The following is a 26246-nucleotide window of genomic DNA, read 5'->3' as shown; positions in this document are numbered from 1 at the left end:
TTTCTATCCTCTTCAAGAAGACTCAGACTAGATCAACTAGACTGCATTTGTTCTCGCTCCAGGGCTTTGCCTGATAATTCTTGAAATAAGTTGCAATGTGGTATAGTAGAGCAGGCCTTGGGGTAGGAGCAGCCTGGGGGCAGCTCTGGGCTTCACCACTTACTAGCTGTGTTCTGTTGGGCAAAGAACTTAACCTTTCTGTAGCTCCCTGTCTTCATCTGTAAAATGAGGCGTGTGAGGACTAAATGAGATGAAGCCTTGTCCCTGCTTAGCATAATCCCTGGCATGGAGGAGCTATTTAATAAACATTAGTCTCCTGCCCCTTCTATCCACGCATCTCCATAGCACAGTGCGTTCCTTGTAGTAGGTGCTCAAGAAATATTCACTAAATGATTGTTCTGGAAAAAGAACTTGGTAGAGGTTCTTCATTAGACATACTCTATTTGTATCCAGCTGTACCATATCAACTATGGCAGGAAAGTAGAATCCCTTCTCTAAACTAGAATCATGTGGCAGGAAGTTCTTATCACTTAAGGGGCACGAGGGAACAGAAACACAGTGTTCAGTAAAACTGAAAGGGCCTCAGTCTCAGTGTTGGCTTCACCAAAGCCAACCTGAGGCTTTCAGCTGTGCCTCCTGTTTCCAGTTACAAGTGAGAAGTGTGTTAGCTAACTTCCAATTCAATCCACAGCTTGCCACTTGGGATCTGGCAGCTAGCTGATTGTTTGACCCAAGGTGCCCTGCTAGGTAGGGTTGCTAGTTATAATTATATATTCAAATGTCAATTAGCAGAACAGTCTATTATTTGGCAGTTTGGTGTAATGAGATGGATCTTGCACTAATCTTTCAATTCAGCAAGCATTTGGTAAGTACTTTATACGTAAAATTCTTTACTGTGCTATATCTAGTAAAGGTTGCAGGCAGAGCTAGAGGTAAAAGATTAAGTGTGCATCCCTTTTTGAGCTCATGAATTTTCAAATATCTTAAGCAATAAAGAAAAAGGCAGCGGGTTTTCCGTGAAAAACTTTTTTTTCTCACACACATCTCGCTACCTCCCTTTGTACTCAAGTGACAAAAATTTTTAAAACGGTTACCTCATGGAACAGATACCATGGAAATCCATTTAGTGGAAAATTCTTCCCGAGTATGATTGTACTATAGACTCTCTGCTTGATTCTCAGGAAAACTTGAGTGAGACTGATTGTTGCCCTCCAAAGATTTCTAGCTGCCTTTGATATTTGACTTTTTCTTCTCTACCAGAGCTGTCTGTGCAAATTTTTTCTCAGTGCTACATCCAGCTTTGTGCGTAAATGGTTTCCATTAAACTCCTGAGTTGTATTTTCTTTTTACACAGTTGATTATTGTGGCTCATCTAAAGAGGGTCATTTTATGAAATGTCTCTACTCCTTCTTGATCTCTGTTTCCTGTGAGTACGAATCTCGGTAGAACAGAGAAAGAAGACACAAGACCTCGCTTAGGGAGTTCAGGGTAGGTGGTAAGGTTGTTTTGTTTGCCACTCATGGCCTATAGCCTGGTAGAGAACACACACTCAGCCCTTCTCTAGACTTGCCTTCTCAAACTCTTTCACACTTGACCTCTTTCTCCAGTCTTGAAGTTAGAGTGGGTATTCCGTTTTTCATAAGCTCTGTCATTTTTGTTTTCCCTCTTTCTGCATTTATTTCCTAGCTAGGGTAAATTTGGGGTGTTGTGAAGATCAAGTCTCAGCTCACTCTCCATGCACTTACCTGAGAACAGAGGTACTCGGGTCGTCATACTCACATTCTCTGTGCTCCAGGGAGCTGGTTGTCAAACTTTCTGAAATTTTGTGAGCTGGTTGTTAAATACAGCCATTATTAAAAAGCAAATTCCATAATATGACAAAGGTAATAAGTGCCAAGACTCATCACTTCTTAATTATTTTATAACATTTCAGGATTATCTATGTTCTTGAGGGCATCTGCATCTATTGCTGATAGTAGAGTTATTATACCTTATTACTATTTGTGTTGCTTTTCATCTCTTCCCAACTCTGAGTTCAGTGACATCTTTAAGTTCAGTGACATCTCAGTGGTAGCTTGAAATCAGCCATGGTGGGACTATTTACACCACGAAAACCACCAAACACCACAAACCAGGACCCCTCCATTTCCCTGGTTGTCAAAACATTTACCAGCACACCGCTAGTCATGCTCTTCTATTCTGCCAGTCATGAGTGATTGTGAGCCGCACCAATTACCATTCGTCTTCAAGATGGCAAAACTCTTCCTCCAAGGTGGTTATACCAACCTTACGCATTTTTGCCCCACAGCCGTATGAACACCAAGCCCAAATTTTTACTCTGGATCCATGGTTACTCCTAGGCTGCCTCTCCCTCCATCTTTCTCATCCCCAATGATTCAGTCATTAATTTCTCTCTTTCTCCCTCTATTTCTGCTTCCCATCCTCTTCTCCTTCCTGCTTCTTCACATTCTTCCTCTACCAATGGTTAAGAGCAAGGGCTCTGGAGACAGACTGACTGGCTTTGAATCTGGGCTTCATCATCTGCTGGTTATGTTACCTTGGGGTTGTTACTGAACTTTTTGTGCCTCAGTTTTATCATCTGTAAAGTGGAGATAATAACAGTATCCACCTAGCACAGTTATTATGAGGACCAAATGAGTTAATTTAAAAGCACCTAGAATAATGGGTGGCTTATAGTAAGCAATATGTGCATATTTACTTAATAAAATAAACACTTGCATTTGTCATCCAGCCCTTCCTTAGGTGCTAATGTTCAAGGCCAGAAGGATAACAGCAATGGAACACATGAGAATAAAAGAAGAGGCAAAATGGCCTGGGGTTGTATCACAGGAGTGGTGTGACAGTTCTAGGGAACTAGGAAAAGAGTCAATGAAATGAACTGGAGGAAAGGTGGGAATCAGGAAGGGAGACAAATAAAAAAATTACATTTCAAAATAATCTGCAAAGATTAAAATATACATAATATTAGCTTTTAGTATTTTATTTCAAGTATAAGCCCCAGGAAAATAAAGGGATTTTTTTTATAAATGCATAGAAAGTTCCCATTTTGATGTTAGCAGTTAATTCAGTTTTGGTCTTCACCCAAGGCAGGAATGTGGTAGCCACATATTTAAGGCACTTAGGCTAAATCAACTGTGTATTGAACAAGAGCCACAGGGACAGAGTGAGAGATGTGTGTCCATATCTATCAAAAACGCAAGCCGGGAGCTGAAGTACTCATTTGTCTGACCATCTGGAAATCTCTAGTGGTCCAGGCACTTAATTTTACCCTCATTGTTAGAGCAAAAGGGAAACAATAAGAGAAGAAAATGGGCAGCAGGGACATTTTACTTTTCATTTAAAAAAATCTTAGTGATAAAAGGAGCAGAGAGTTTAAAAGAAAAAAATGAGAAACCATTAAAATGATTTGAATGCTCTGTCTATGTTTTGCGGTGAGCGCTATTGTTTTCAGTTACATGGGAACTGTGGTAAATTTATGAATCATTAGAATGTTTTTCCAAATTATAACTGCATGTTCTTAAAATCCCTCCTAAGTAACCCACAGTAAGAGGCTGTTGAACCATTTCATTTAACACTTTTGAGTTTCATATTAATTTTATATTTTAAAAAATGCATACTAAATAGCCCAAAGATAAATCATGATAACTGAGTCTTTGTATGTTTTCTTTCCTTTGCTTTTTAAAACATATGACCCTATCTCTGTTCTCCTCCCCAGTCTAGTGACAGACTTGAGAAAATACAAAACCGGGTTTGGTAGAATGATGACTTTTCTCAGTCAAAAGCAAAAGCTCGGTTGGGCACAGTGGCTCACGCCTATAATCCCAGCGTTTTGGACGCCCCAGGTATGAGGATTATTTGAGGCAGGAGTTTGAGATCAGCCTAGGCAACATAGTGAGACCCCATCTCTACAAAAAAATTTAGCCATTTGTGGTGGTGTGCACCTGATTATACTACTGCGCTCCGGCCTAGGTGACAGAGGCCGACCCTGTCTCTAAAAGTAAATGAATAAAAATAAAAGCAAAAGTTCCTCTGTCTCACCTAAAGTTGAAAACGATCACAATAGTCAAACGTTGTCTTTTGGCATATGTCTCATCAGCCATAGTCATCTGTGAAACATGCGCACTGTTAATGATACCTCACACCTCTCTCCTAGAGGAAGGTACACAAAAGCCTGTTCACTAACCTGGGGCAGCCAGTCCAGCATGGGATCCACAGAAAATGAGGAAAGTAAGGTCAAAGTAGTGGGTAGGGTGGATGTGTGGGAGGTGGGCTAAGTGTGAAGATTTTAAGTTGATTTTCTTAGAAGAGACTGTCCTTTTTTCTGATATTATTTTCCTCCTATTTGGTGTTAAAACATTGCCATTATTTTATGAAAAGAGTGGTAGTATAGATAATCCCGCTTTAAGTATTCTAACTTGATAAAATGAAAAATTGGATCTCTATTGGTCCATTTTTTTTTTCCTGGTTGGTGAAATCTGAGTTTGAAAACTATTGTACATTCTAAGTGTTGGCTGTCTCCTTCCCAGGGTGTAGGTGTTTCCTGTGTGAAGCGATTGTCTCAGAGGGAAACTTAGCAAAGATTTGATATTCTGATTTTTAACCACTAACTGTTCTTGGACTTGGGAGAAAAGCTGCTTCCCTGGGCAATACGTGGGTGGTACTGTTACTGTTCCTTTCATATAAACTTGGGCAGGATGCCACTGAGTTTAATTAGAATGCATTCTAGTGAGTTCCAATATCATATTGGCCTATCTCTTGACAAATTATGTGCTTTGATAACTAAAATCTAGGAAATACAATGACTCATCTCCTAAACTCAGGGAGACAGTTAAATTAAAGCCTAAGGTTACTTTATGGTGGGAAGGCTGGAGATATCACCATGGTTCATAAAGATTATCATAACCCTTGCAAATGAAGAAAAGGAGAGCAACTTGTTCAACATCTCAAAGTCAGTCAATGTTAAAATTATGTTTGGAGCCCAGGTCTCCTGTTGGCTAGCTATTTGATTTTTGCCCAGTAGTGCATTTTGTTTTACTCAGCATGGAAAAGTAATATAAAGCAGTTAAATTTATTTTTGGAATGAGCTAGAATGCTGGGTTCACAACAACCAGTTTCGTTAAAATCAAGAACTGCTCTGAAAATTCATTCGTTCTTCTCAAGTGTTATTGTCCCTCCCCGTAGGAGGCATATCCAAGCTGAATCTCCACTCCTGAACAAATTTTCCCTTGTGTGTGTACACTGGCACGCTTGCTTGCACACTCTCTCCCTCAAACGGTTCCATATGTTCTGTTTTACTGGAAGCCAAGCTCCCTGCTCATTCTTCTCCTTAGAGGGCCGCAGATCTCACCTCTGAGGTGCACGCGTAACTGAGGCTGAAACAATTTGTAGGGAAACTTGTCAGCAAAATTGATTATTATATGGTGTGAACCACCAAAGACAGGTGAGCCTGCACAGAGCGGAACAAATGTATATGTGGTATGCATCTCCCACTGCATGTAACCGGACTTCTTCTCTGACATGGTGATTGATATATTTGTAGCTCTTCCCTAATGAATCATGCCCCATTATGGGTCATTCGAGCCTCCTGCTGAATAGACCTTACCTTTGCTAGTAAAAGGAATAGTAAATGTTCTCCTCTGTGAATTTTGGGGGTTTATTGGCTCTAAAGGAGTGGCTGAGGACATGTAATCTTTAAAAGGACAAAATAATCACATAAAATGTCTAAATAACATTGCTACATCAAGAGGGGCTTCTGTCACTACAGATGCTTTGCAGCATGACAAACTAGTTGGTGTGGAATGCGAATCTGAGATACGTGAAGAAATGAAAGCATTTCAGACCACCTTTGGTGGCAGCTTGATATTCTGGAGTTCTTTGAAAACCTTTTTCTGGTGTTGTACTTGTTCCTTGAAACGGCTTTAAGTGTTAGACTCGTGATAAAATAGGGATGATAATGACTGCTCTACTTTCTCACAATCTGTTTGGATATTGATTGAGATATTTGCAAGTACTCTGAGTTCTGAGGAAGAAGGGTGTTAGGAAATGCTGTGGTGATGTTTTTAGCAGGGCGTGGAAACCTATGCTAAAATAATTTCAGAATGTTAAGTTTGAAGACAGGTTGGATTACTGGCCTCTACCTGTATGACAATCATATGTCCTTCTGGTCTGTCCTTTTGTCTTAGGTATCAGTTCTGAGTGAATTTAGAGGTCAGGGTTTGAGGAATGTGGGATGAGAGAAGAGATCTTGCTGGCCCAAAACTGCCCACGAATTGTCTCTTGGCTGCTGGCATTGGAGTGGTCTGTGCCTCCTGAGGCTGGTGACATAGAATGGTCTACTGATGATCAGGAAGGTCCCGTCTTCATTTGCTGTCCTGACGCCATCCTATCTACTTACTGAGTTACTTCACACCTTTTTTTTCACTGGTGAATATCTCCAATGACAGTCTGTCTTCCTACACCACACACTACCTTCACAGCTTCCTGTAAACCTAGTTTTGGCCTCACCAATCCCACCATTGGAACTGTCATCTGAGGAAGGTCACAATAACCTTCTTCCACAAGCAGTCTTCATTCATCTTTACCACACTACACCTGGCATCATGGACTACCTGAAAAGATTGAACTTACTGCTTTTCATCTTTACTGGAAGTAACAAAAAATAGTGGTTAAGATATGGGCTCTGGATTCAGTCTGCCTGGGTTTCAGTCATAACAGTATAAACTGTTTTGCTGTTGTATTCGAGAGCATAGCATAGTAGCAGTGCCTGGCACATAGTAGGTGGTCAATAAATGTTGGATGGATTCGCAGATAGGTAAGCAGGCTTATTCTAACATTCACATTTATATTATAATATAAATGCTATTGATATAATATCTACAGGTATACCCAAAACAAGAGAAAGGAAACAAGAGTGCTTGGGTATTTTACCTTGTAGGGGCTAGAATTGGTTATCTTTGAATATATATCTGTTTGCTATAAGCTCATCTATATTTGTGGCTTTTCATGTCCTTTAACTTTTATATTGCTTCTTGCTATTAATATTTTTCCTTGAACAAATTACATTTAAAAAAACAACAACTCATATTGCTTATGTTAAGGAACAGAGTGAAGGGGTGTGTGTGTGTGTGTGTAGACTGTAGAGCAGGGAATCATATTGGGCCTTTTGAGCAGGAAAAGAATATTTGGAAATATACAACTGGGAAGTAAAATTTCTGGGGACATCATTACCTCGAGCGAGTCTTCCCGAGTTGTTCTTTCGTCACTAGAGGATGTGAGTAGGTGGTTTGTTTCTTAAAGGTCAAATGTCCATACATGATCCAAGGAGCTCTTATTTTTCTTAGCTTAGCTTTTATCATACTAAGTCATCTCCTCCTCCTCCTCCTCCTCCTCCTCCTCCTCCTCCTTCTTCTTCTTCTTCTTCTTCTTCTTCTTCTTCTTCTTCTTCTTCTTCTTCTTCTTCTTCTTCTTCCTCTTCCTCTTCCTCCTCCTCCTCCTCCTCCTCCTCCTCCTCTTCTTCTTCTTCTTCTTCTTCTTCTTCTTCTTGCTTCTTCTTCCTTCTTTCTTTTTTTGGTCTATTTTCTACTTCTTTTTTTCTCTGTTAAATCTTCTTCTTCTTCTTCCTTCTTCTTCTTCTTCTTCTTCCTTCTTCTTCCTTCTTCTTTCTTTTTTTGGTCTATTTTCTACTTCTTTTTTTCTCTGTTAAATCTTCTTTTTTCTCATGGTACCACAGTGCAAGCCACCCTAGACCACTTCCAGGGCTTTAGTCAGATGCCTTACTGTGAACTCTCACTTCTCCAGGCCACCCCAGTGTGTCTGCCAAGTCTTCATCGAATACCATTTTCCCGGGGAGGGGGCACAGTATAGGGTGGTAAAGAGAACATCAAACTGGGACTCAAAAGGCCTAGATTCTTCTTTTTCCTTTGCAATCTCATTTCTTTCTTTCTGTTTTGTTTTGTGTTGTTTTTCTGGTGGTTGTTTTTAAGATGTTTCTATTTATCACTGATTTTGAGCAATTCGATTATTTGTGACTTTCTGTAGTTTTTGTTATCTTCCATTTGAGATGTATCGAGCTGCTTGAATCTGTGGGCTTATATTTTTCATCAAATTTGGAAAATTTCCAGCCACTATATCTTGTTACATTTTCTCTGCACCCCCCACCCCCAGTTGCATGTATATTAAGCTGCCTGATATTGTTTCTCAGTTTGCTGACTCTCTGTCCTATTTTTTTTTAATCCTTTTTTCTCTGTGTGTTTTATTTTGGATAGTTTCTATTGCTGTGTCTTCCATTTCTGTTTCCGCCATGTTTATATTTTCCATTATGTTTTTAGACATAGGACCCTATTCCTAATAGCTGTTTTAACCTCCTTGTCTATTATCTGTGTCATCCCTGGATCTGTTTCCCTTAACTGATTTTTACTTCTCCTCATATATTTTCCAACTTATTTCCATATGCCCGGTAATTTTTTTATTGGATGCTAGACATGCAAGGTTTTTTTTACTTTGTTAAGTGCTGGATTTTGTTATAGTTCTTTAAATATTGTTGAACTTTGGGAACACATTTAAGTTATTTAGAATTATTTTCATCATGTCAGCCTTGCTTCTAGGCTTTATCAGACAGGTCCAGGGCAGCTTTTACTCTGAGGCTAATTTGGCCCCACTGTTGAGGCAATATTGTTTTGAAGACTACCTGACACCCTATTTATTAGGAGGTTCTTCCACTCTAGCTAGTGGGAAGGAACATGGACCATTCATTGCCCTGTGTGAACTCACAGGATTTGTGAGTTCACAAATTGGATTATTCTGCCTGCTCCATTGAGATAGTCCTCTCTGGCCTCAGTAGTGTCCTTCACACAGACCAGTACTTAGCCAAAGGTTCTACACAGAAGATCTACAGAGATCTTGTGCTCACACGTGCTCCTTTTTGCACACACGTGCTCTCTTTCTCTCCCCACCCTCCCCTCTCTTTGTGAAGCTCTCCACTCTTCAGTATTTTGCCACAGTGAACTGTAGCTGCCTTGGTCTTCTAAAACTCCAAATTCTGTCTCCTCAACCTAACAAGACTTCCAGGCTCTGTCCAGGTCCCTTCTTCCTGCATTATGACCCAGAAACTCTTCAGCTGGGGCACTCAGAGGGCTCACGTCATTCGTTTTTCATCTCTGGTGTCTGAAACTACTGTTTCCCATATTTTGTCTGGTTTTCTAATTGCTTAAGGCAGGATTTCAAGCTATTTTATACTGAGATACTTTAATTTTACTTCCCTGCAGAACAAGAGCATTTTCTTCATTATCATTAATGCATTATCAAGATAGCATGATCACTGTCACAATTAGAAAAAGTTTCTAATATCTCCATGTTTCTAATATGTAGTCAATTTTGCATTTTCCCAGATGCATTGTCCCAGAAATGTCCTTTTCAGCTGGTTTGTTCAAACTAGGATTCCATCTAGGACCATAATTGTTATGTGGCTTAAGTCTCTAATCCCAGACAGTCACATTTTTTTCTTGACACTGATACAGTGAACAGAACCAGCCAGCCATGCTGTGGAACATTCCATCTTCTGTATTTGATTGCTTCCTCTATTTCCTGTTACTAGAAGTTAGGTCTGAAAGCTTGATTAGATTGAAGTTAAATGTTTTTAGTGAGAATATATCATAGATGATGTTATATTCATATTCTGTCTCATCCATAAACCTGTAAGAACTGGTTTCCTTACATTAATTAGGCCAAGCTCAACCCCTGGATGAGGCTTGTGACCTTTTAATCCCTCCATTGTGTAATTTGATTTTTGTTGTGGGGAAGTAATTGATGTTCTATAACATTGACCCTATGTGGATGTTCATTTCCACAATTTCTGGTTAACTTTCATTTTGGTTTTTTGTGTGTGTTTGTTTGTTTGTTTGTTTGTTTGTTTTTGAGACGGAGTCTCGCTGTGCCACCCAGTCTGGAGTGCAGTGGCATGATCTCGGCTCACTGCAACCTCCGCCTCCCGGGTTCAAGTGATTCTCCTGCCTCAGCCTCCTGAGTAGCTGGGACTACAGGTGTGTTCCACCTTGTCTGGCTAATTTTTGTATTTTTAGTAGAGATAGGGTTTCATCATGTTGGCCAGACTGGTCTCAAATTCCTGACCTCAGGCCGTCCACCTGCCTTGGCCTCCCAAAGTGCTGGGATTACAGGGGTGAGCCACCGCGCCTGGCCTCAACTTTCATTTTGTCTTAGTACCAATAGATAACCTTTACCTGAATCAGTTGTTTTATTAGGGGCCACAAAATGATTTTTTAATTTGTATTATTATTTTTTTTGAGATGGAATCTCACTCTGTCGCCAGGCTTGAGTAGTGATGCAATCATAGCTTACCTGAAACATCTGGACTCAAGTGATTCTCCCACATCAGCCTCAAGTGTAGCAGGGGTTACAGGTACACATCACCACACCCAGCTAATTTTTCTATTTTTTGTAGAGACAGGGTCTTGCCGTGTTGCCTAGGCTGGTCTCAAACTCCTGGGCTCAAGCAATTCTGTGCCGGCCTCCCTAAGTGCTGGGATTACAAGTGTGAGCCACCACATCCTGCCTTATTTTGTAATTATATTATTTTTTCTACATTTATTAGCTGGTATTCTTCCTTAAAATAGGACTTTTTGAATTTGGTAATGCTGAAATATAGTTCCTACTGACAAGATAGCACAAATGCATAATTTTTATTTACCAAATTTCAAAGACAGTTTTGTTTTAATAGCCACCTTAAATGGTGACAAATGAGTTTTTTCTGACTTTCTCTCTTCATTGATTTTTCAGTATGCGTAATCACCTGTAATAATTTATTCTTCTTGATGCACTAATCATCAGCTTTGGCCAGAGGGACTCACAGAGCTGGATTCTAGATTTTGAAGTATCATAAACTATCTATATATTTAATATCTTTGACAGGCCCTTTAATATTTGTTATGGTTCTTTTTTAAGCCAGAGAATTAGACTAGATAACAAGGTTTGCTTTCAGCTCTAGAATTAGGATCCTGAGCTCTGCTACCAAATACTGCCCTGCCTCTGTCCAGCTGCAGAAGACCCTCAGCCTGTCTGTCATTCAGGCCTTTCACAAGCTGGCTCCCCCATCCACTCAACCCTTTCTCCAGATTCCTTGGCAGAAATTCCCTCCTCCAGCCACACTTGTCTCCTAACTGCTACACATGACCAGCTCATCCTTTATCCCCAGCCTTTACTTACACCTTTTCCCTTGCCTGAATACCCTGCCTCTGCCTCTGTAAGTATCCAAACCTCCCCATACTCCAGATCCCAGTTCAGGCTCCCCCACCTTTTTATTCCTGTTCCCTTACCTTGTCTTTTATACTCATTTCCCTCTGCTCTTGGAATATCACTGTTTCCTGTTCTAATTGATGTTTTCCCGAGCAGATTATCATCACCCTGAAAAAAAAAGTCCATGCTTTTTACCAAGAACATTGCTAGGCCCAGTAGAAGTACAGTATCTGCTAATGTCATTGTTATATTTCTATATCTTTTCTAACATGTAACACCTTTTGTTTTGCTGAATAACAGCCTTAAGGTGCTTTTGAAGTGTGCATGGGGGTGTGTGTGTGTGTGTGTGTGTTGGGGAAGGAGGGTGTTGCGGATATTTCTTATAAATGCTAATACTTTCCTATTCATCGATCTATTTCTACCCATATGTAATGGAACCCATTGCATATCAAGAGGTATTGACAACTTACCTGTAGAGTTGCGTTGATTTGAAATACATAAGTCAACAATTACTGCCTTATTATGTAATATTAGCTGGGGAAAGAAAGATGGCCCCTGGGTTCATACGATCTAATTAAGCACAACTGTTGTAGACTTTTTCTCTCTTTCCTGCTGTTATGTTTTGTTTTGTTTTGAATATGAAATCACAAACCCCCAAATAAGCCTCATAAAGAGACAGCTGTGCTTATAAGATTATGTTCGTCACAGATTTTATTCAACCATAAATGATTTCTACCCAAAATGTTAAAAATATATATTATTGATAATTTATATCATATACATTTTCCATGTTTTTATTGGCAAATAAACTTAATAAGAATAACTCATGTGAATTCTAAAGGCATATAGTTTTTTTGATTGTCTAAAATTTGACCTCATATATTTTGTGTAAGCCTATTTCTAAATTCTGCCTCGTTAGCCTGACAAACAGAGCTTCAGAGTTTGTTTGTTATGTAAGTATATTCATGTTTTCTGAACAGTGAAACTTTTTGAAATTATCTTCTGTACTTGAAGTGGATCATCTAGTGATTAGTGTCATCAGATTGAATTATTTATATTTTTTTGCTGGAAATGAGTGATATTCCAAATGTTCAAGTACTCTGTGTGTGTATGTATGTATGTATGTCGTAAAAGGACATTCATGACTTGGCTTCTGACTGCCTCTCTGAGCCCTCCCACCTGATCATGCATACATACCCCCCCAACCCCCGCTCCCCTACACACCCCCTTCACCCCAGCCCTGAACAACCGCTTACAGTTCCCTGAATCCCATGCTGTTTCATGTTCATACTGCTCCATCTTCTTGAAGTGCTCTTTTTCCATCTTTGTTCATTCTACAAATCGCAATTATTTATCTTGCAGGAGTCAGTTCAGTTGTACACTCTTCTTTCTCACCTCTCTCTCCCTGTCTTTCACCCCAGTCCAATTAACTCCTTCTTCCTCTGTGCCTCTACCGTACAATATGCAGATGCCCGTCAGCACCTAGGACATTTTATTGTCCTTATTTGTGAGCTTATTTTCTTTCCTTTTTTATCTTCATCAAGAATTTCTTATTTATTTATTTATTTATTTATTTATTATACTTTAAGTTCTAGGGTACATGTGCACAACATGCAGGTTTGTTACATATGTATACATGGGTTGGTTTGCTGCCCCATTAACTCATCATTGACATTAAGTATTTTTTTTAATGCTATCCCTCTCCCATCCCCCCACCCCACGACAGGCCCCAGTGTGTGATGTTCCCCACCCTGTGTCCAAGTGTTCTCATTGTGTGAACTTACTTTCTTATCCTGCTAGTATGTTGGAGGGCAAGAATCTTGTCTGGCTTTGTATCTCCTGTAGTTAGGCTAGCGTTTGGCATAGAGAAGGTACTTATTTATCTATTTAATCAATTAGCTAAGTTCCCTGCTGTTTCCCCAAACAACTTCGCATCCTCTCCAGAACAGTTTTCATCTGGTAGTCAGTAGCAGTACTGCCAACAATACTTCTATGTGTTCACATTTTTAAAATATATCATAAGTAAAAACCATTGTATCAGAATACCAATATACCTAAGGATTGTATTCTCAAAGGTTTTTGAAGAGGTACCTATTTGTAACAATGGTTGTAAATAAATTGTTTAAAATTGAGGCTTAACATGCATTCATGTAACAACCAACCAGATGCCTTTCCCAGTCAATATCCTCCCCACCCCACTCTAAAAACAAATAACCACTATTCTGATTTGTCTCACCCTATATTAGCTATGCCGGATCTTGACCTTCATATAAATGAGATCGAACAGTATATATCTTTTTGTGACTGGCTACTTTCATTCGGCATTATGTCTGTGATATTTTTCCATGTGAATTCTTATGTTAACTACTAGCTTTGCTCTTTTTCATTGCTCTGTAGCATCTCATTGTATGAATATGTCACAGTTTTATTTATCTACTCTACTGTTGATGGACATTTGGGTTATTTCCAGACTTGGCCTTGAACATAAAGTTTTATTTGAGAACCAAACTACAGAGCATAGCATTAGACCTGCTTTTTGTCCTTTCTCTGCCTTCTAATAGGCAACAAATTGATCTTAATATAGGATGTACTTAACTTTACTCATTCAGTTAAGAAAGATTTATTGAGTACCTGTTGTGTGCCAGGTCCTGAATAAGTGTCCCTCCCTTCTGGAATCTCACAGACTACTGGGGAAGGCAGACCCTAAACAAGCCATTACAAGTGTGCTAAATGTTGTAACTAAGACATAGAAGGTGTTCTAGGTGTTTATAACAGGAAAACCTAATCTGGCATGAGGGTTAGGGAGAATCTTCCCACAGAAAGGGTATGTTAGCTGAGACCCGAAGGAGAAACAAAAGTACTGTCTGGAAGGAAGACAAGGAACAGCATTGCTGGAAGGTACAAGGTCCGGAAATGGTAATGAAGAATTGAAAGAACCCCCATGTAGCTGAATCATAGAGAGGAAAGTAGAAAATGGTAGGAGGTGGGGCTGGAAGGGTAGACAGAAGCCATGTCATGAAGGGCCTTATGAGTTATCTGAGCAACGTGAGTCCTCATCCATTAAAGAGTTTTAATCCCATGAATGGACATAACTTTAAATTTTTTTCCTTTGATGTTAACCTTACAAATTCTGAGGTGCACAAATCTTAAGCACAAAGAATTTTTATATACATTTTTACTAACACAACAGCTATTCCATCAGTATAATGCCAGCACCTAGAATGTCCTCTCCTTCGCAGTTAGGACCCTCTCTTAAGGGTAGACGCTATTCTGACTTCTATCACCAGAGGTTACTTTTCCCTGATTTTGAACTACAATAATAACAAAATTGTCCAGTTGCACACCCTTGGGTCAGGCTACTTTGACTTAGCCTAAGATCTGCACAGTTCATCCATGTGTTGCCTATAGCAGTAGCCTGTCTCTTTCATGACTCTGTAGTTTTCCATTGTATGAGTATACCACAATTTATTTGCCCACTGTATTGATTGACATGAGAATTGCTTTTTTTTTTTTTTTTTTTGGCTGTTATAAATAAAACGATTGGGCCAGGCAGAGTGGCTCATGTCTGTAATACCAGCACTTTGGGAGGCTGGGGTGGGAGGATCATTTGAGGCCAGGAGTTTAACACCAGCCTGGGCAGCATAGCAAGACTCCATCTCTACCAAAAAAAAGAAATTAGCCTCGTATGGTGCCCTCTGCCTGTAGTCCCAGCTACTGGAGAGTGAGGTGGGAGGATCGCTGGAGCCCAGGAGCTTGAGATTGCAATGAGCTATGATCACACTACTGAGCTCCAGTCTGACCCCATCTCAGGAAAAAGAAAAAATTAAGCTAGAGCTGCAATAAATAAATAAAATCATTGTGAAGATTTGTGTTCATGTCTTTTGATTGACATGAACACTCATTTCTGTGGGAGGTAGAATTTTCAAAAAGATGACTCTGCGTTCAGGGTGGAGGCTGATTTGGAAGGCACAGAGGTGGCAGTTCCTCAGGCGCCAGCTCTTGGATGTACAGCCTTTTGCAAGTCATCTTAGTAAAGAGAGGACACATTCAAAACAGTTTAAACATCACACAAATCAAAGCGTAGATTAAAAAATGGAAAGCATATTTCCTTTTGGCTTCTATCATTACTGTCGTTTTCATAGTTATTATCATTGTTTACAGCCAGCTACAGCTTAGAGCTGATAGTAACTGCAAAGACAATATGATATACAAGTTTTAGTGACTTGTCATTGAATATGCCCCAATAAACAAAACCATTATTGTCATCAAACGTTTGTGAAGCCCCGTTTTTACGAGCTTCTTGTTGTGCCAAACCCTTGTTAACCTCAGTAGGAAACGCATCAGGTTCAAGAGGTGGAAGAAGAGACCCAGAGCCAGCAGAGGAGAGAGGGGGTTTTATTATGGGCTTAATACAGGGGAGAGAGTCCAGTGGGGACGGGCTGGGCAGGAAAACCACAACCACCCACAAACGTCATGCAGTTTATAGAGCATTTCCACTTACCACCCTCCCACCAACCACCTCCACTTGGCAACTTTAATGTAACCCAAAACTCAGGGCCTCGATCCCCGTATGGCTGGTGTTCCATGAAATCAGCCAGGGGCCTCAGATGTTTATCATAGATAAGGAAGGAATCTCCAGGTTAACCACTCCCAAATTACCTAGCTCGGAACACACATTCAGGTGCATTGCCACACAGGATCATTCTAAGGAGATGCTTAAATTATTGCTCTCAGGTGTGCTTGCCCTACACTCGGTGTGTGTGTGTGTGTGCGTGCATGCGTGCGCACGCACGTGTGTGATGGTGCTGGAGATGTGTGTCTGAAGCGATAGACATATTTCTCTGACCATACAGAACCTTAGATTCTTAGCAGCATCTCTGATCTGTCCTCTCAGGAAGTAAAACAACACAGATACAGAGACTCCATTCGCCAAACTAAAGTTGTTTTGGTGTTGGTTTTGTTTCTGAATTGTGAATTTATTTGTGTCTTAAAACTTTAAAATCAGCACATTTTGAATTGGGAATTTATGTCTTAAAACATTAAAATGAGCACATTCAGTTATATATACATATATAATGAATTGCCATTATAGAAAATAATACAATCAGGTGAAGTTAAGAGTGCTGTTGTGGAAATACCCAAGACTTTCAGCCACAATAAATGTTCACTCCTTAGAACCATGGAAATTAAGATACAGTGTAGTGGCCGGGCGCAGTGGCTCATGCCTGTAATCCCAGCACTTTGGGAGGCCGAGGCAGTCGGATCATGAGGTCAGGAGATCGAGACCAGCCTGACTAACATGGTGAAACCCCCTCTCTACTAAAAATACAAAAATTAGCCAGTTGTGGTGGCACGCACCTGTAGTCCCAGCTACTTGGGAGGCTGAGGCAGGAGAATCACTTGAACCTGGGAGACGGAGGTTGCAGTGAGCCAAGCACTCCAGCCTGGGCGACAAAGTGAGACTCGGTCTCAAAAAAAAAAAAAAAAAAAAAAAAAAAAAGATACAGTGTAGTAATAAGGAAGCAGTGGTCTGATTTCACCTTACCAAATCAGGCTCTTATCCACTACTACAATTATACTCTAACTCGCTCTTTTCACCCTATTCTGAATGTGTTGTGCATGTGCATTAAATCAATACATGTTTATTGAGCACCTGCAATATGCCAGATACCTTGTGAGGTGTTAGAAGTGTGAAGGTACAGTCACTGATCAACAGGAATTAGCAGCGTAGTGGAAGAGATGGTCAATTGAACCAGTGATTACCAGACTCCAATTAGAGCATGGGCCAAAATGCCAGGGTCCTCTGGTGGCACAGAAGGGGCATTTAAATCAGAGCAGGTAATCTCCAAAGATGAGAGTCATGAGCTAGGAATAGTATTCCAGACACTAAGATGAGGAGGCACAAAGGCACAGAGGCAAAAAGTAGCCTGCTGTAGGCAAGGAGTCACTAGTAATTTAGTGTGATTGGAGCAAAAGATGGGCATGTTCAGAGGAACTGGAGAGAAGCATAGAGGAAAAAATAGTAATAATAATAATAATTTTAATGGACAAAAAAACTTTTAAAAAGAGAGAGAGACGCCTAGAGGGGTAGGCTGGAGGCAGAACTGAAGATGATTGGTGTTCATGAAAGGGCTGAGAAGGAAAGATCGAGAATTAAGAGGCCTGATCAAGCTCACCCCATTCACAGTGGTACTCCTCATGTGTCCTCAAACATGTCATTGGGCCTTAGGGTCCTGATTAGTATGACCAGAGAATTAGGGAGAGTTATTCCCAAACCGTGAAACACTGTTCCAGTAGATGGGAAAAGATGGACTATGAACAATGGTTTCATTACTTTGATAGTTAAGGGAAGACTGAATACTGCATTGGCCTCTTTAAGACTCCTCATGACTCTAGCATATTAAAGGTTTCTGAAGTCATCCAGTAAAAACACCACTTCAGTTTTCTTTAATTCAGTATTTTCCAAATTATGTGGACTGGGAGCCGATTTTCTGTAACAGGATATTAGTATCATGAGGCAGAGCCCCATTCTGGCAAACAGTGGACTAGTTCTCAAAAGTACAATCATCTTTATTCATTCACTAATTAAATTTTTTTAAGTGCAGAACCAAACAACGGGTTCACTTTATACTTTAGATTACCAGCGTATCCCTGTAATAAACTTTAGGTGTTTATTTTCCACAGCAATATTTTTTTTATTACCTCAACTGTCCTGGGATTTATCTTTTCTTTTCTCATTTTTCATGTCATGCATAGACTTTACTACCTGGTAATAAGTTGCAAGAAATGTGAATTGAGTTGTTTCTAAGCAAATATCAATCATTTATGATTTGTTTAATAGAAATTATAATGAAGAAAATCAGGGTTTTGCTTATTATGAAGTCATTATAGTCAACATTAGCAAATCCCAAAATTAATAATGTGTCAGTAAATCATTTGCATTGCTAAAGAGATCAAATAAATAAAAACAGGATTGACCTTGTTAGAAATTTGATATTTTCACCATTTATCTGTCAAAGCCACTGATTTGGAAATTGTTATAAATTCTTGAAAAATGGAAACTTTTTTCCCTGTAAAAATACCCATCATTTGGCAAAATACAGTGTCATTTTTCTTGAAGAGAATGTAGTGATTGATTATCCAGAGTGCTACCATGACAAGGTAAACCAACCAAATAGCTGGAAAATTGTATGTAATCATATAGCATCACAGAGGCTCTGTGTTGAGCACAACCATTAGAATTAAACCATGGCATCTAATCATTCCCTGCTGGTACTTCCTGTTCATCCCCAAAACCTTGACCTCCAGTGGATATGCAGAGGTGTTCGCAGTCATCCCTTCCCCTCCAAATGCTGTCAGCACAATTCTAGTCAGCTGAAAGCTCTGCAATAAATACAAACCAAACCCAAACCACCCAAGGAGATTTCAAAATGCAAAGGTGTCTGTGTCTAACATCCCTCACATATATGGCATTCGGAGATTTATTCTGTGTATTAACATTATTAGTCTAGTTTCTTTTATTAATAGTATTGTCCTGAAAATCCTGAGAGATTATAAACAACTGAGGGAAGAGAAGGATGGGAGATGGACAAAAAGAAAAGAGGAATGCTGATCCCTTTTGAGAGGCTGATAATCTATTCAGGAAGATGAAATACACCTGAGATGCCTTGAGGGCCGTTACACAATATTCGTCCAGTGTGAAAGCGCCAGTACACAAATTGAATGCATGAGTCATGGGGGCCAACAGAGTAAAGGAGCAATCCAATTATCCTTGGTTATTAGAGAACTAAATTGAGTCATAAGAAAGGAAAGGGCTACCCAAACCTACCCCAGAGATGGTCATCAATAGCATACTTGGGAGTAGAACCAGGCTCTTTCTCCCAATAATCAGAGGGATCTCCTCATGCTCGTCTTCCCTGCAATGTTTTAGATTTTAAACAGGCTTTGTTAGGATGGCTGAACTTCAGTCTCCTTTGTTAATTGCTGCCCACATGTTGTAGGATATCTTGTGTTCTGAATCAGGATGAGGATTTTAAATTCTTCCTAGTGTAAGGACGTGTAGCCAGGCAGAATCAATTCCTGTCACTCACACACAAATACAGCGGAATGGGATTATGGATCAGGGTGAAGCTGCAGTACTTTAATCTTAAAATCAATACAGAAAAGGAAGTTGAACTTGTGGGGATTCTATAGAGACTGTAATTTCGCTTCCTATGAGGTTTGCCTTACAGAATATAAGTGCTCCTTGCTTTTCACCTTCTGATTATTTTACTGGGGTGGGAAAAATGAGAGGAAGGGGAAAGATGACAAGAAACTTCTACCACCAAATCTTGAATAAGCATGCAAGTGTAACTCATAATTCAAGCTAATCCACCACTGTGTTGAGAAGAGCTATACACCTTTGTTTAATCTTTCGATTTTTAGAAAATAATTAGCCAGAACCTTGTACCCCATCATCTGTATTTAAGCATAATAAAAATGCATTTGATTTCTTCATAGTTCACTGTCAAGACTGGAAGAGTATTTTTTTAAGCTTACTTTTATGGCTAAGCTTATCATAGCCTATGTAATTTTATGTAAATATAAAATCAACAAGCCAGTTACTGACTGAAGGATTCCAAGCTGCTAAGCATGCGATTAATATTTACCCCAGTGTAATTCTGCTTCTCTTGAAAGAGGCATGAACTAATGGTTTAAACAACTAAGTCTTTTCTTAATCAAAGATTTAGAATTTGTTGACTATGTGTCTTTTTCAGATATAACACTGATTTGCTGCACAATTCTGTTGGCGTCCAGCTTTAAGATGGGCTTATTTTTCCTTTCGGATAGTTTTTTAATTCAGTTTTAAAATATGTCTGAGTGTGTTTAGACCCTGCGCCTACAGTGGTGACAGCAATATGAAACACTGTAATCTCGTGAGAAAATGCACTGTGGGCAGCAGAGCTCTGGTCTGGCTCTGAGGCAGAGTGGTATAGTTAGAAGAGCAAAGCCTGGAGCTCCTTCTTTGTTTACTTCATCTTCCTAAGCTTGTTTCCTCATCTTTAAACTGGGGATGATTATAGGATACACCTGATAGGTAGGGGTGTTGAGAGAATTAAAGGAAATAAAATATACAAAGTGCTTATCATTGTACTTTGCACTTGTAAGAACTCTATAAATGTTCATGATTATCATGATTATTATGTGAGTCTCAAGTGAGATAACATATGCTGTGTATGTGAAAACATTCTACAAGCTGTAAAACACAATACAAATGTTAATTGTTATTCTGAATAGATTGATGGTTTTGAAACTTTTAAAATAAATCATGGAAGGTTTTTTCTTTGTGCTGCCTGTCATAGGTTCCTAATCTCAAAGAGCCTTGGAGTGATGAATCAGGCTCCAGCTGAATATGCATTTTCTGTCTTAAAAGCCAGAGTTATCTTGTGAGTGTCAAGAATTCCATGATATCAACTTGAAAATCCCTATTCTGTGTCCTTCCAGAGAAAACACTTGCTCAGGTCTTGGGAAGACCGGTGCTGTGTAAGATTCTTATTTGGTTGTTGTTTTGAGTTCATATTTCAAAATGTCACATTCTTCCAGGAAAGCTCAGATACCTTAAATTATGACATACTTGGAGTTGTCCTTCCTTGTCCTACACATTACTTGACTACAGAAATCTCATATCCTCTCTTTGTTGTTCATTTCCAGAGCACAATCATTGTGGAGAAGACAGTGCAAGACCTCCTGAACCTGATGCATGACTTGAGTGCATATTCAGATCAATTCCTCAACATGGTGTGCGTGAAGCTCCAGGAGTACAAGGACACCTGCACTGCAGCTTACAGGTATAGCTTCTGTTAGGAGCTAAGCAAAGTAACGTTTGAGCCTGAGGGTGGTTCTGATTGGTGAAATTGCCTTAATAGCCTAATTTTCAAAAGGATCATCTCTGAGTTTGTCAAGAGATGAGAACATCCATCATGGAAATAGTCTCCTAGACCTTTGTGTAGTTGGAACAACAGAGAGAATGAAAGTGATGAAGGGACAGAGCCACTAGGACTGCCATTGAGTGGCTCGGATTATGTGTCAGCCTTGATGTTCATGAAAACCTGGAATGATAAGATCATGTTCCTCACGGAAATTCCAGATCTTGGTTAGTCTATCTTATGGTTAAAAAGATCCTTAAAATAGAGCAATTTGAAACTCTTAATCTTTAATAGGATTTCTTTTTAATTAAAAATATATTCTGGCTGGGCGCGGTGGCTCACGCCTGTAATCCCAGCACTTTGGGAGGCCGAGGCAGGTGGATCACGAGGTCAGGAGATCGAGACCATCCTGGCTAAGATGGTGAAACCCCGTCTCTACTAAAAATACAAAAAATTAGCCGGGCGAGGCGGCGGGCGCTTGTAGTCCCAGCTACTCTGGAGGCTGAGGCAGGAGAATGGCGTGAACCTGGGAGGCAGAGCTTGCAGTGAGCTGAGATCACGCCACTGCATTCCAGTCTGGGCGACAGAGCAAGACTCCGTCTCAAAAAAAAAAAAAAAAAAAAAAAAAATATATATATATATATTTATATATATATTTATATATATATATATATATTCTTCCTGACATTTAATTTGTAGCATTCCTACTGTCACAAAAGAACAGTTACCCCTGTTTTCAGCATCAGTAGCAATGAAAAACCATTGTTATGAACTTGAAAACCATTAGTTATCCCGTTATCCCTCTGATTTCCTTCCCTAGGTTCAAAAAAATCTCTCTGGGCTTGTGGAAAAGATCATAGCAATTCTCTAAGAAAGCTTATAATAGAAACAAATTACGATCTGGTTCACAATACATGAAACAATTAGGGAAGAAAAGAATGTATAATAAAATACTAAATTTTGTGTGCTCTGTATTGAAGACTAGATAGGTGAAGTGCACTACGTAATCAGGCGCTGCTTGTATAATATGGACTGTGAGGGCAGAGGGATCAAAACACAAGAAAGAGAAAGGGTTGTAATCGGGAATGGTTTCGCAGGTGAGATATGTGCTGGACTGATGAAATTTACAGAGGTAGAAAGAATACACAAAGGCGAGGATGGAGGAAGCAGTGAGACAGTTGCCCACTATTTTACTTTATTTATTTTATTTTATTTTTTGAGATAAAGTCTCGCTCTATCGCCAGGCTGGAGTGCAGTGGCACAATCTCAGCTCACTGCAACCTCTGCCTCCTGGGTTCAAGTAATTCCACTGCCTCAGCCTCCCGAGTAGCTGGGACTACAGGTGTGCACCACCACGTCTGGCTAATTTTTCTGTTTTTAGTAGAGGCAAGCTTTCACCATGTTGGCCAGGCTGGTCTCAAACTCCTAACCTCATGATCCGCCCACCTTGGCCTCCCAAAGTGCTGGGATTATAGGCCTGAGCCACCGCACCCAACCCAGTTGCCCACTATTTAAAGGGGACAATGAGGAGGAAGTTTGACTGGGACAGAGTTCCTAGGAGAATCTAGCAGGAAATAATGTTGAATAGGAAGAATAAGACCAACTAAAAAGGGGTCATAAAAAATAAGATCCTGAAAATGTAGATGTTGGATAGCAGATAGGGAATCACTTATAATAAGTGAGCAAGGAAGCAATGTTCACAGAAGATTGATTTGGCAGAGGAATACAACATAGATTAATGCTTAACCTTCCTGATTCCAGCAATAAGAATTATCCACAGTTACATGGACAAATTAATCAACAACCATCTCATTGAGATGCTGTCCCAATAACTTTTTGTGTTCAATAATTATTTATCAAAACTTATATTTAGGTTAAAATCATACATATAATTAACAATTCTGTCAATTGGTTGTATACTAAATAATAATTATAATGGTAATTCAAACAAAAGAAAGTTAAAATTTAGTCTTGTGGTAACAGAAACTTTAAAGTTTTTGGATTTTAATTTATACAGATAGTCTTTTTTAAAAAGCTACAATGGAATAATAAAATAATTTCAAGCATAAAATATATTTCATTAGGATAAATTTCAGTGAGGAAATGAAATAGAAATAATAATTCAAAGAGGAAAAGGAAAAGTGAAAAATATCCAACTGTTAAAGAAGAGCTTGTTCATATGTATTTTAAATATATAATGGAGGGTATCAAATCCCTGTGGCATTGAGATTCCATTGGATACTGTTTTTAAAATTTTAATTGACAGATAATAATTATATAATGAGTACAATGCAATGGTCTGATATATGAATACATTATGAAATGATTACATTCAATCCAATTCATATATCCATTACCTCTCATACTTGTTTTTGTGTGTCTTTGTGCTGCATTTAAAATCTACTCTCAGCATTTTGAAATATATGTTACGTTATTATTAATTATAGTCATCATGATGTTCAATCATTCTCAAAATGCCATTCCTCCTAACTGAAACTTTGTATGGTTTGAGCAACATCTCCCCACCTCACCCCACACCCATCCCACTCCACTAGCCCCCAGCCTCTGGCAGCCACTGTTCTCCCTCTACTTCTGTGAGTCTTTTGTAGACTTTTTTAGAGTCCCCATGTAAGTGAAATCATGCAATATTTGTCTTTCTGTGCCTGGCCATTGGATACATTTAAAATAGTGATTTTTAACATTGTCAGTCTTTAGGATATGCCAAAATTTATGTCTTTTGCATCTATTTAAAAGCATGCTAAAAAAAATTAAATGTCAACTTAAAAAAGGAAGGAGAATATAGTTTTCCAAAATTATTTTAAGGGATACACCAATAACAATTGTAAAAGCCACTATTCTAGGTTAATTGTCTGAGATTGGAATTTCTGGGCCATAGAGTCTTGGATTTTCAGTTTTACAAAACCATACTCCAAAGTGGTAGTACCAACGTCTCATCTACCAAAAAAGAATTGAATAAAATATTTTAACTATTAACACTTAGTCCCAGTGCAGTAGCTCACGCTAGTAATCCCAGCACTTTGGGAGGCCGAGGCGGGTGGATCACCTGAGGTCAAGAGTTCGATACCAGCCTGGCCAACATGGTGAAAGGCCGTCTCTACCAAAAGTACAAAAATTAGCCAGGTGTGGTGGTGCATGCCTATAATCCCAGCTATTTGGGAGGCTGAGGCAGGAGAATCGCTTGAACCCGGGAGGTGGAGGTTGCAGTGAGTCGAGATCGCACCCCTGCACTCTGGACTGGGTCACAGAGTGAGACTCTATCTCAAAAAATAAAAAATAAAAACCTAAATATTAAAAAATTAAAAATTTTAAAAATAATTGCATTTTAATAATATCACATTTTAAATTTATGTTTAACCTCCATTAAATTTAAAGCTTTTTTTTTTAAGTAGGGCATGCCCTCTTTTTCTAGTAAGTTACCTGATTATGGGCACCCAGTTACTTTCTCACAAATAATAATGTTGATAAATAGTAATTATAGTAGAGATGTTGCATAACCTGACCACGATAAGGTCAAGTTGTCTCTAGAATGCAAATCCCACTGATGGCCATTTATATAGCATTATTGATGTTGTTGTCTTGAAAGACATGTTGTAAGTTCTTGTAGCTTGGCACCACATTCATCATGCGTGATTTTTCTCCAATCATTTATGTTCCTGCCTCTCAAGAGGTCAAGTGGCTGGAAGCCACTGCATCTGCAAAGCAGACTGATCATTGTTGAATAGTTTTCATCTGGAAGTTTTCTCTTAGTTTGATGTGATACTCTCCTATCCATTGGACATAGTTCTTTTCTCTGAGTGATAATTCATCAGTTTAATCCTTTTATGAACACCCTTCAAATATATGAAGATAGCTATCATAGTCCACTTAGTCTTGTTTTTCCTCCTTAAACTGAACATTCCCAGTTTCTGGCATGCCCTGGTCTACGAACTATCCCAATCATCTTTCTCCATTACCCATTAGCTTGGCAGTGTCCACCTTAAAAAGGAATGTCCCAGACTATGCCCAGTGTTCCAGACGTACTCTTTCTTTCTTTTTTTTTTTTTTTTTTTTTTTTTTTTTTTTTTTTTTGAGATAGAGTCTGTTGCCCAAGCTGGAGTGCAGTGGTGCAATCTTGGCTCACTGCAGCGTCTGCCTCGCGGATTCAAGTGATTCTCTTGCCTCAGCCTCCTGAGTAGCTGGGACTACAGGCGCAAGCCACCATGCCCAACTATCTATCTATCTATCTATCTATCTATCTATCTATCTATCTAATCTGTTTATAGTAGAGAAGAAGTTTCACCATGTTGGCCAGGCTGGTCTCTAATTCCTGGCCTCAAGCAATCCTCCCACCGCCTCGGCTTCCCCACGTGACCAGATGCACTCTGGGTGTTGAGCAGCACCAGTGCTGGACACAATGCTTCTTAGTGTGTCCTATCATTGCACTTGTCAGGTATTTACTGAGCATTTACCAGGATGCTGTGTGGGTGTGTGGGGATAAAGAAATGAATCAGTCAAGATTCTACCTTTCATGTGCTTATATTCTTGGTGAAGAATAGAAAGGGAAATACGGGACAAAGAAATAGCATATATCCACAGCATTAATTCATGACAGAAAATATGGCAGGATAGGTAAAAATGCCTTGCTGTGGGAGGAAGAAATTACGAAGGAGAACTGGGAAAGCTTGGTGAAGGATATGAACTAGACTTTATGAAGAATAAAGAGGATTTAGACAGAGGCTTGAAGAAGAGCAAGAACAAGTGATAAATGTCTGGGATGTGGAAAGGAAGGCTTGGGTCAGACTGGAGGATCACGAATGTCAGACTCCAGGACCTTTGCCTTTTTAAATTAAGTAGCAAGGAGCCACTGAGTGGGCGGTAAGCATGGAGTGCCATGTGGAGACCTGTGCTTTAGGGAAATTTTTCTGAGTTTTGTGTAAGATGGATTTGAAAAGCAAGAGTATAGAGATAGAGGGGAGAGAGACATTAAGTGTCTGAATTAGGGGACAGGGAAGGAAAATGGAGAGGAAGGAACAGGTTAAGAGATAGTAAAGAGGTAAACTTGATAAGACTTGG

General features: G+C 39.4%; 1 protein-coding gene across 2 annotated transcripts in view; it reads left to right on the top strand.

Moving 5' to 3' along the window:
- Window positions 1-26246, top strand: part of LOC105471359 (exocyst complex component 4) — an 822236-nt gene that overhangs the window by 621335 nt on the left and 174655 nt on the right. For both annotated transcript variants that reach the window (XM_011723811.2, XM_011723812.2), the window contains exon 12: window positions 20959-21095. In XM_011723811.2, coding sequence (XP_011722113.2) covers window positions 20959-21095 — 137 coding nt within the window. The remainder of the gene's footprint in view (window positions 1-20958; window positions 21096-26246) is intronic.

Source organism: Macaca nemestrina, chromosome 4, assembly GCF_043159975.1.
Source record: "Macaca nemestrina isolate mMacNem1 chromosome 4, mMacNem.hap1, whole genome shotgun sequence".
Lineage (NCBI taxonomy): Eukaryota > Metazoa > Chordata > Mammalia > Primates > Cercopithecidae > Macaca > Macaca nemestrina.
Note: the sequence above shows the minus strand (reverse complement) of the source record. Positions and strands in the feature narration are given on the sequence as shown.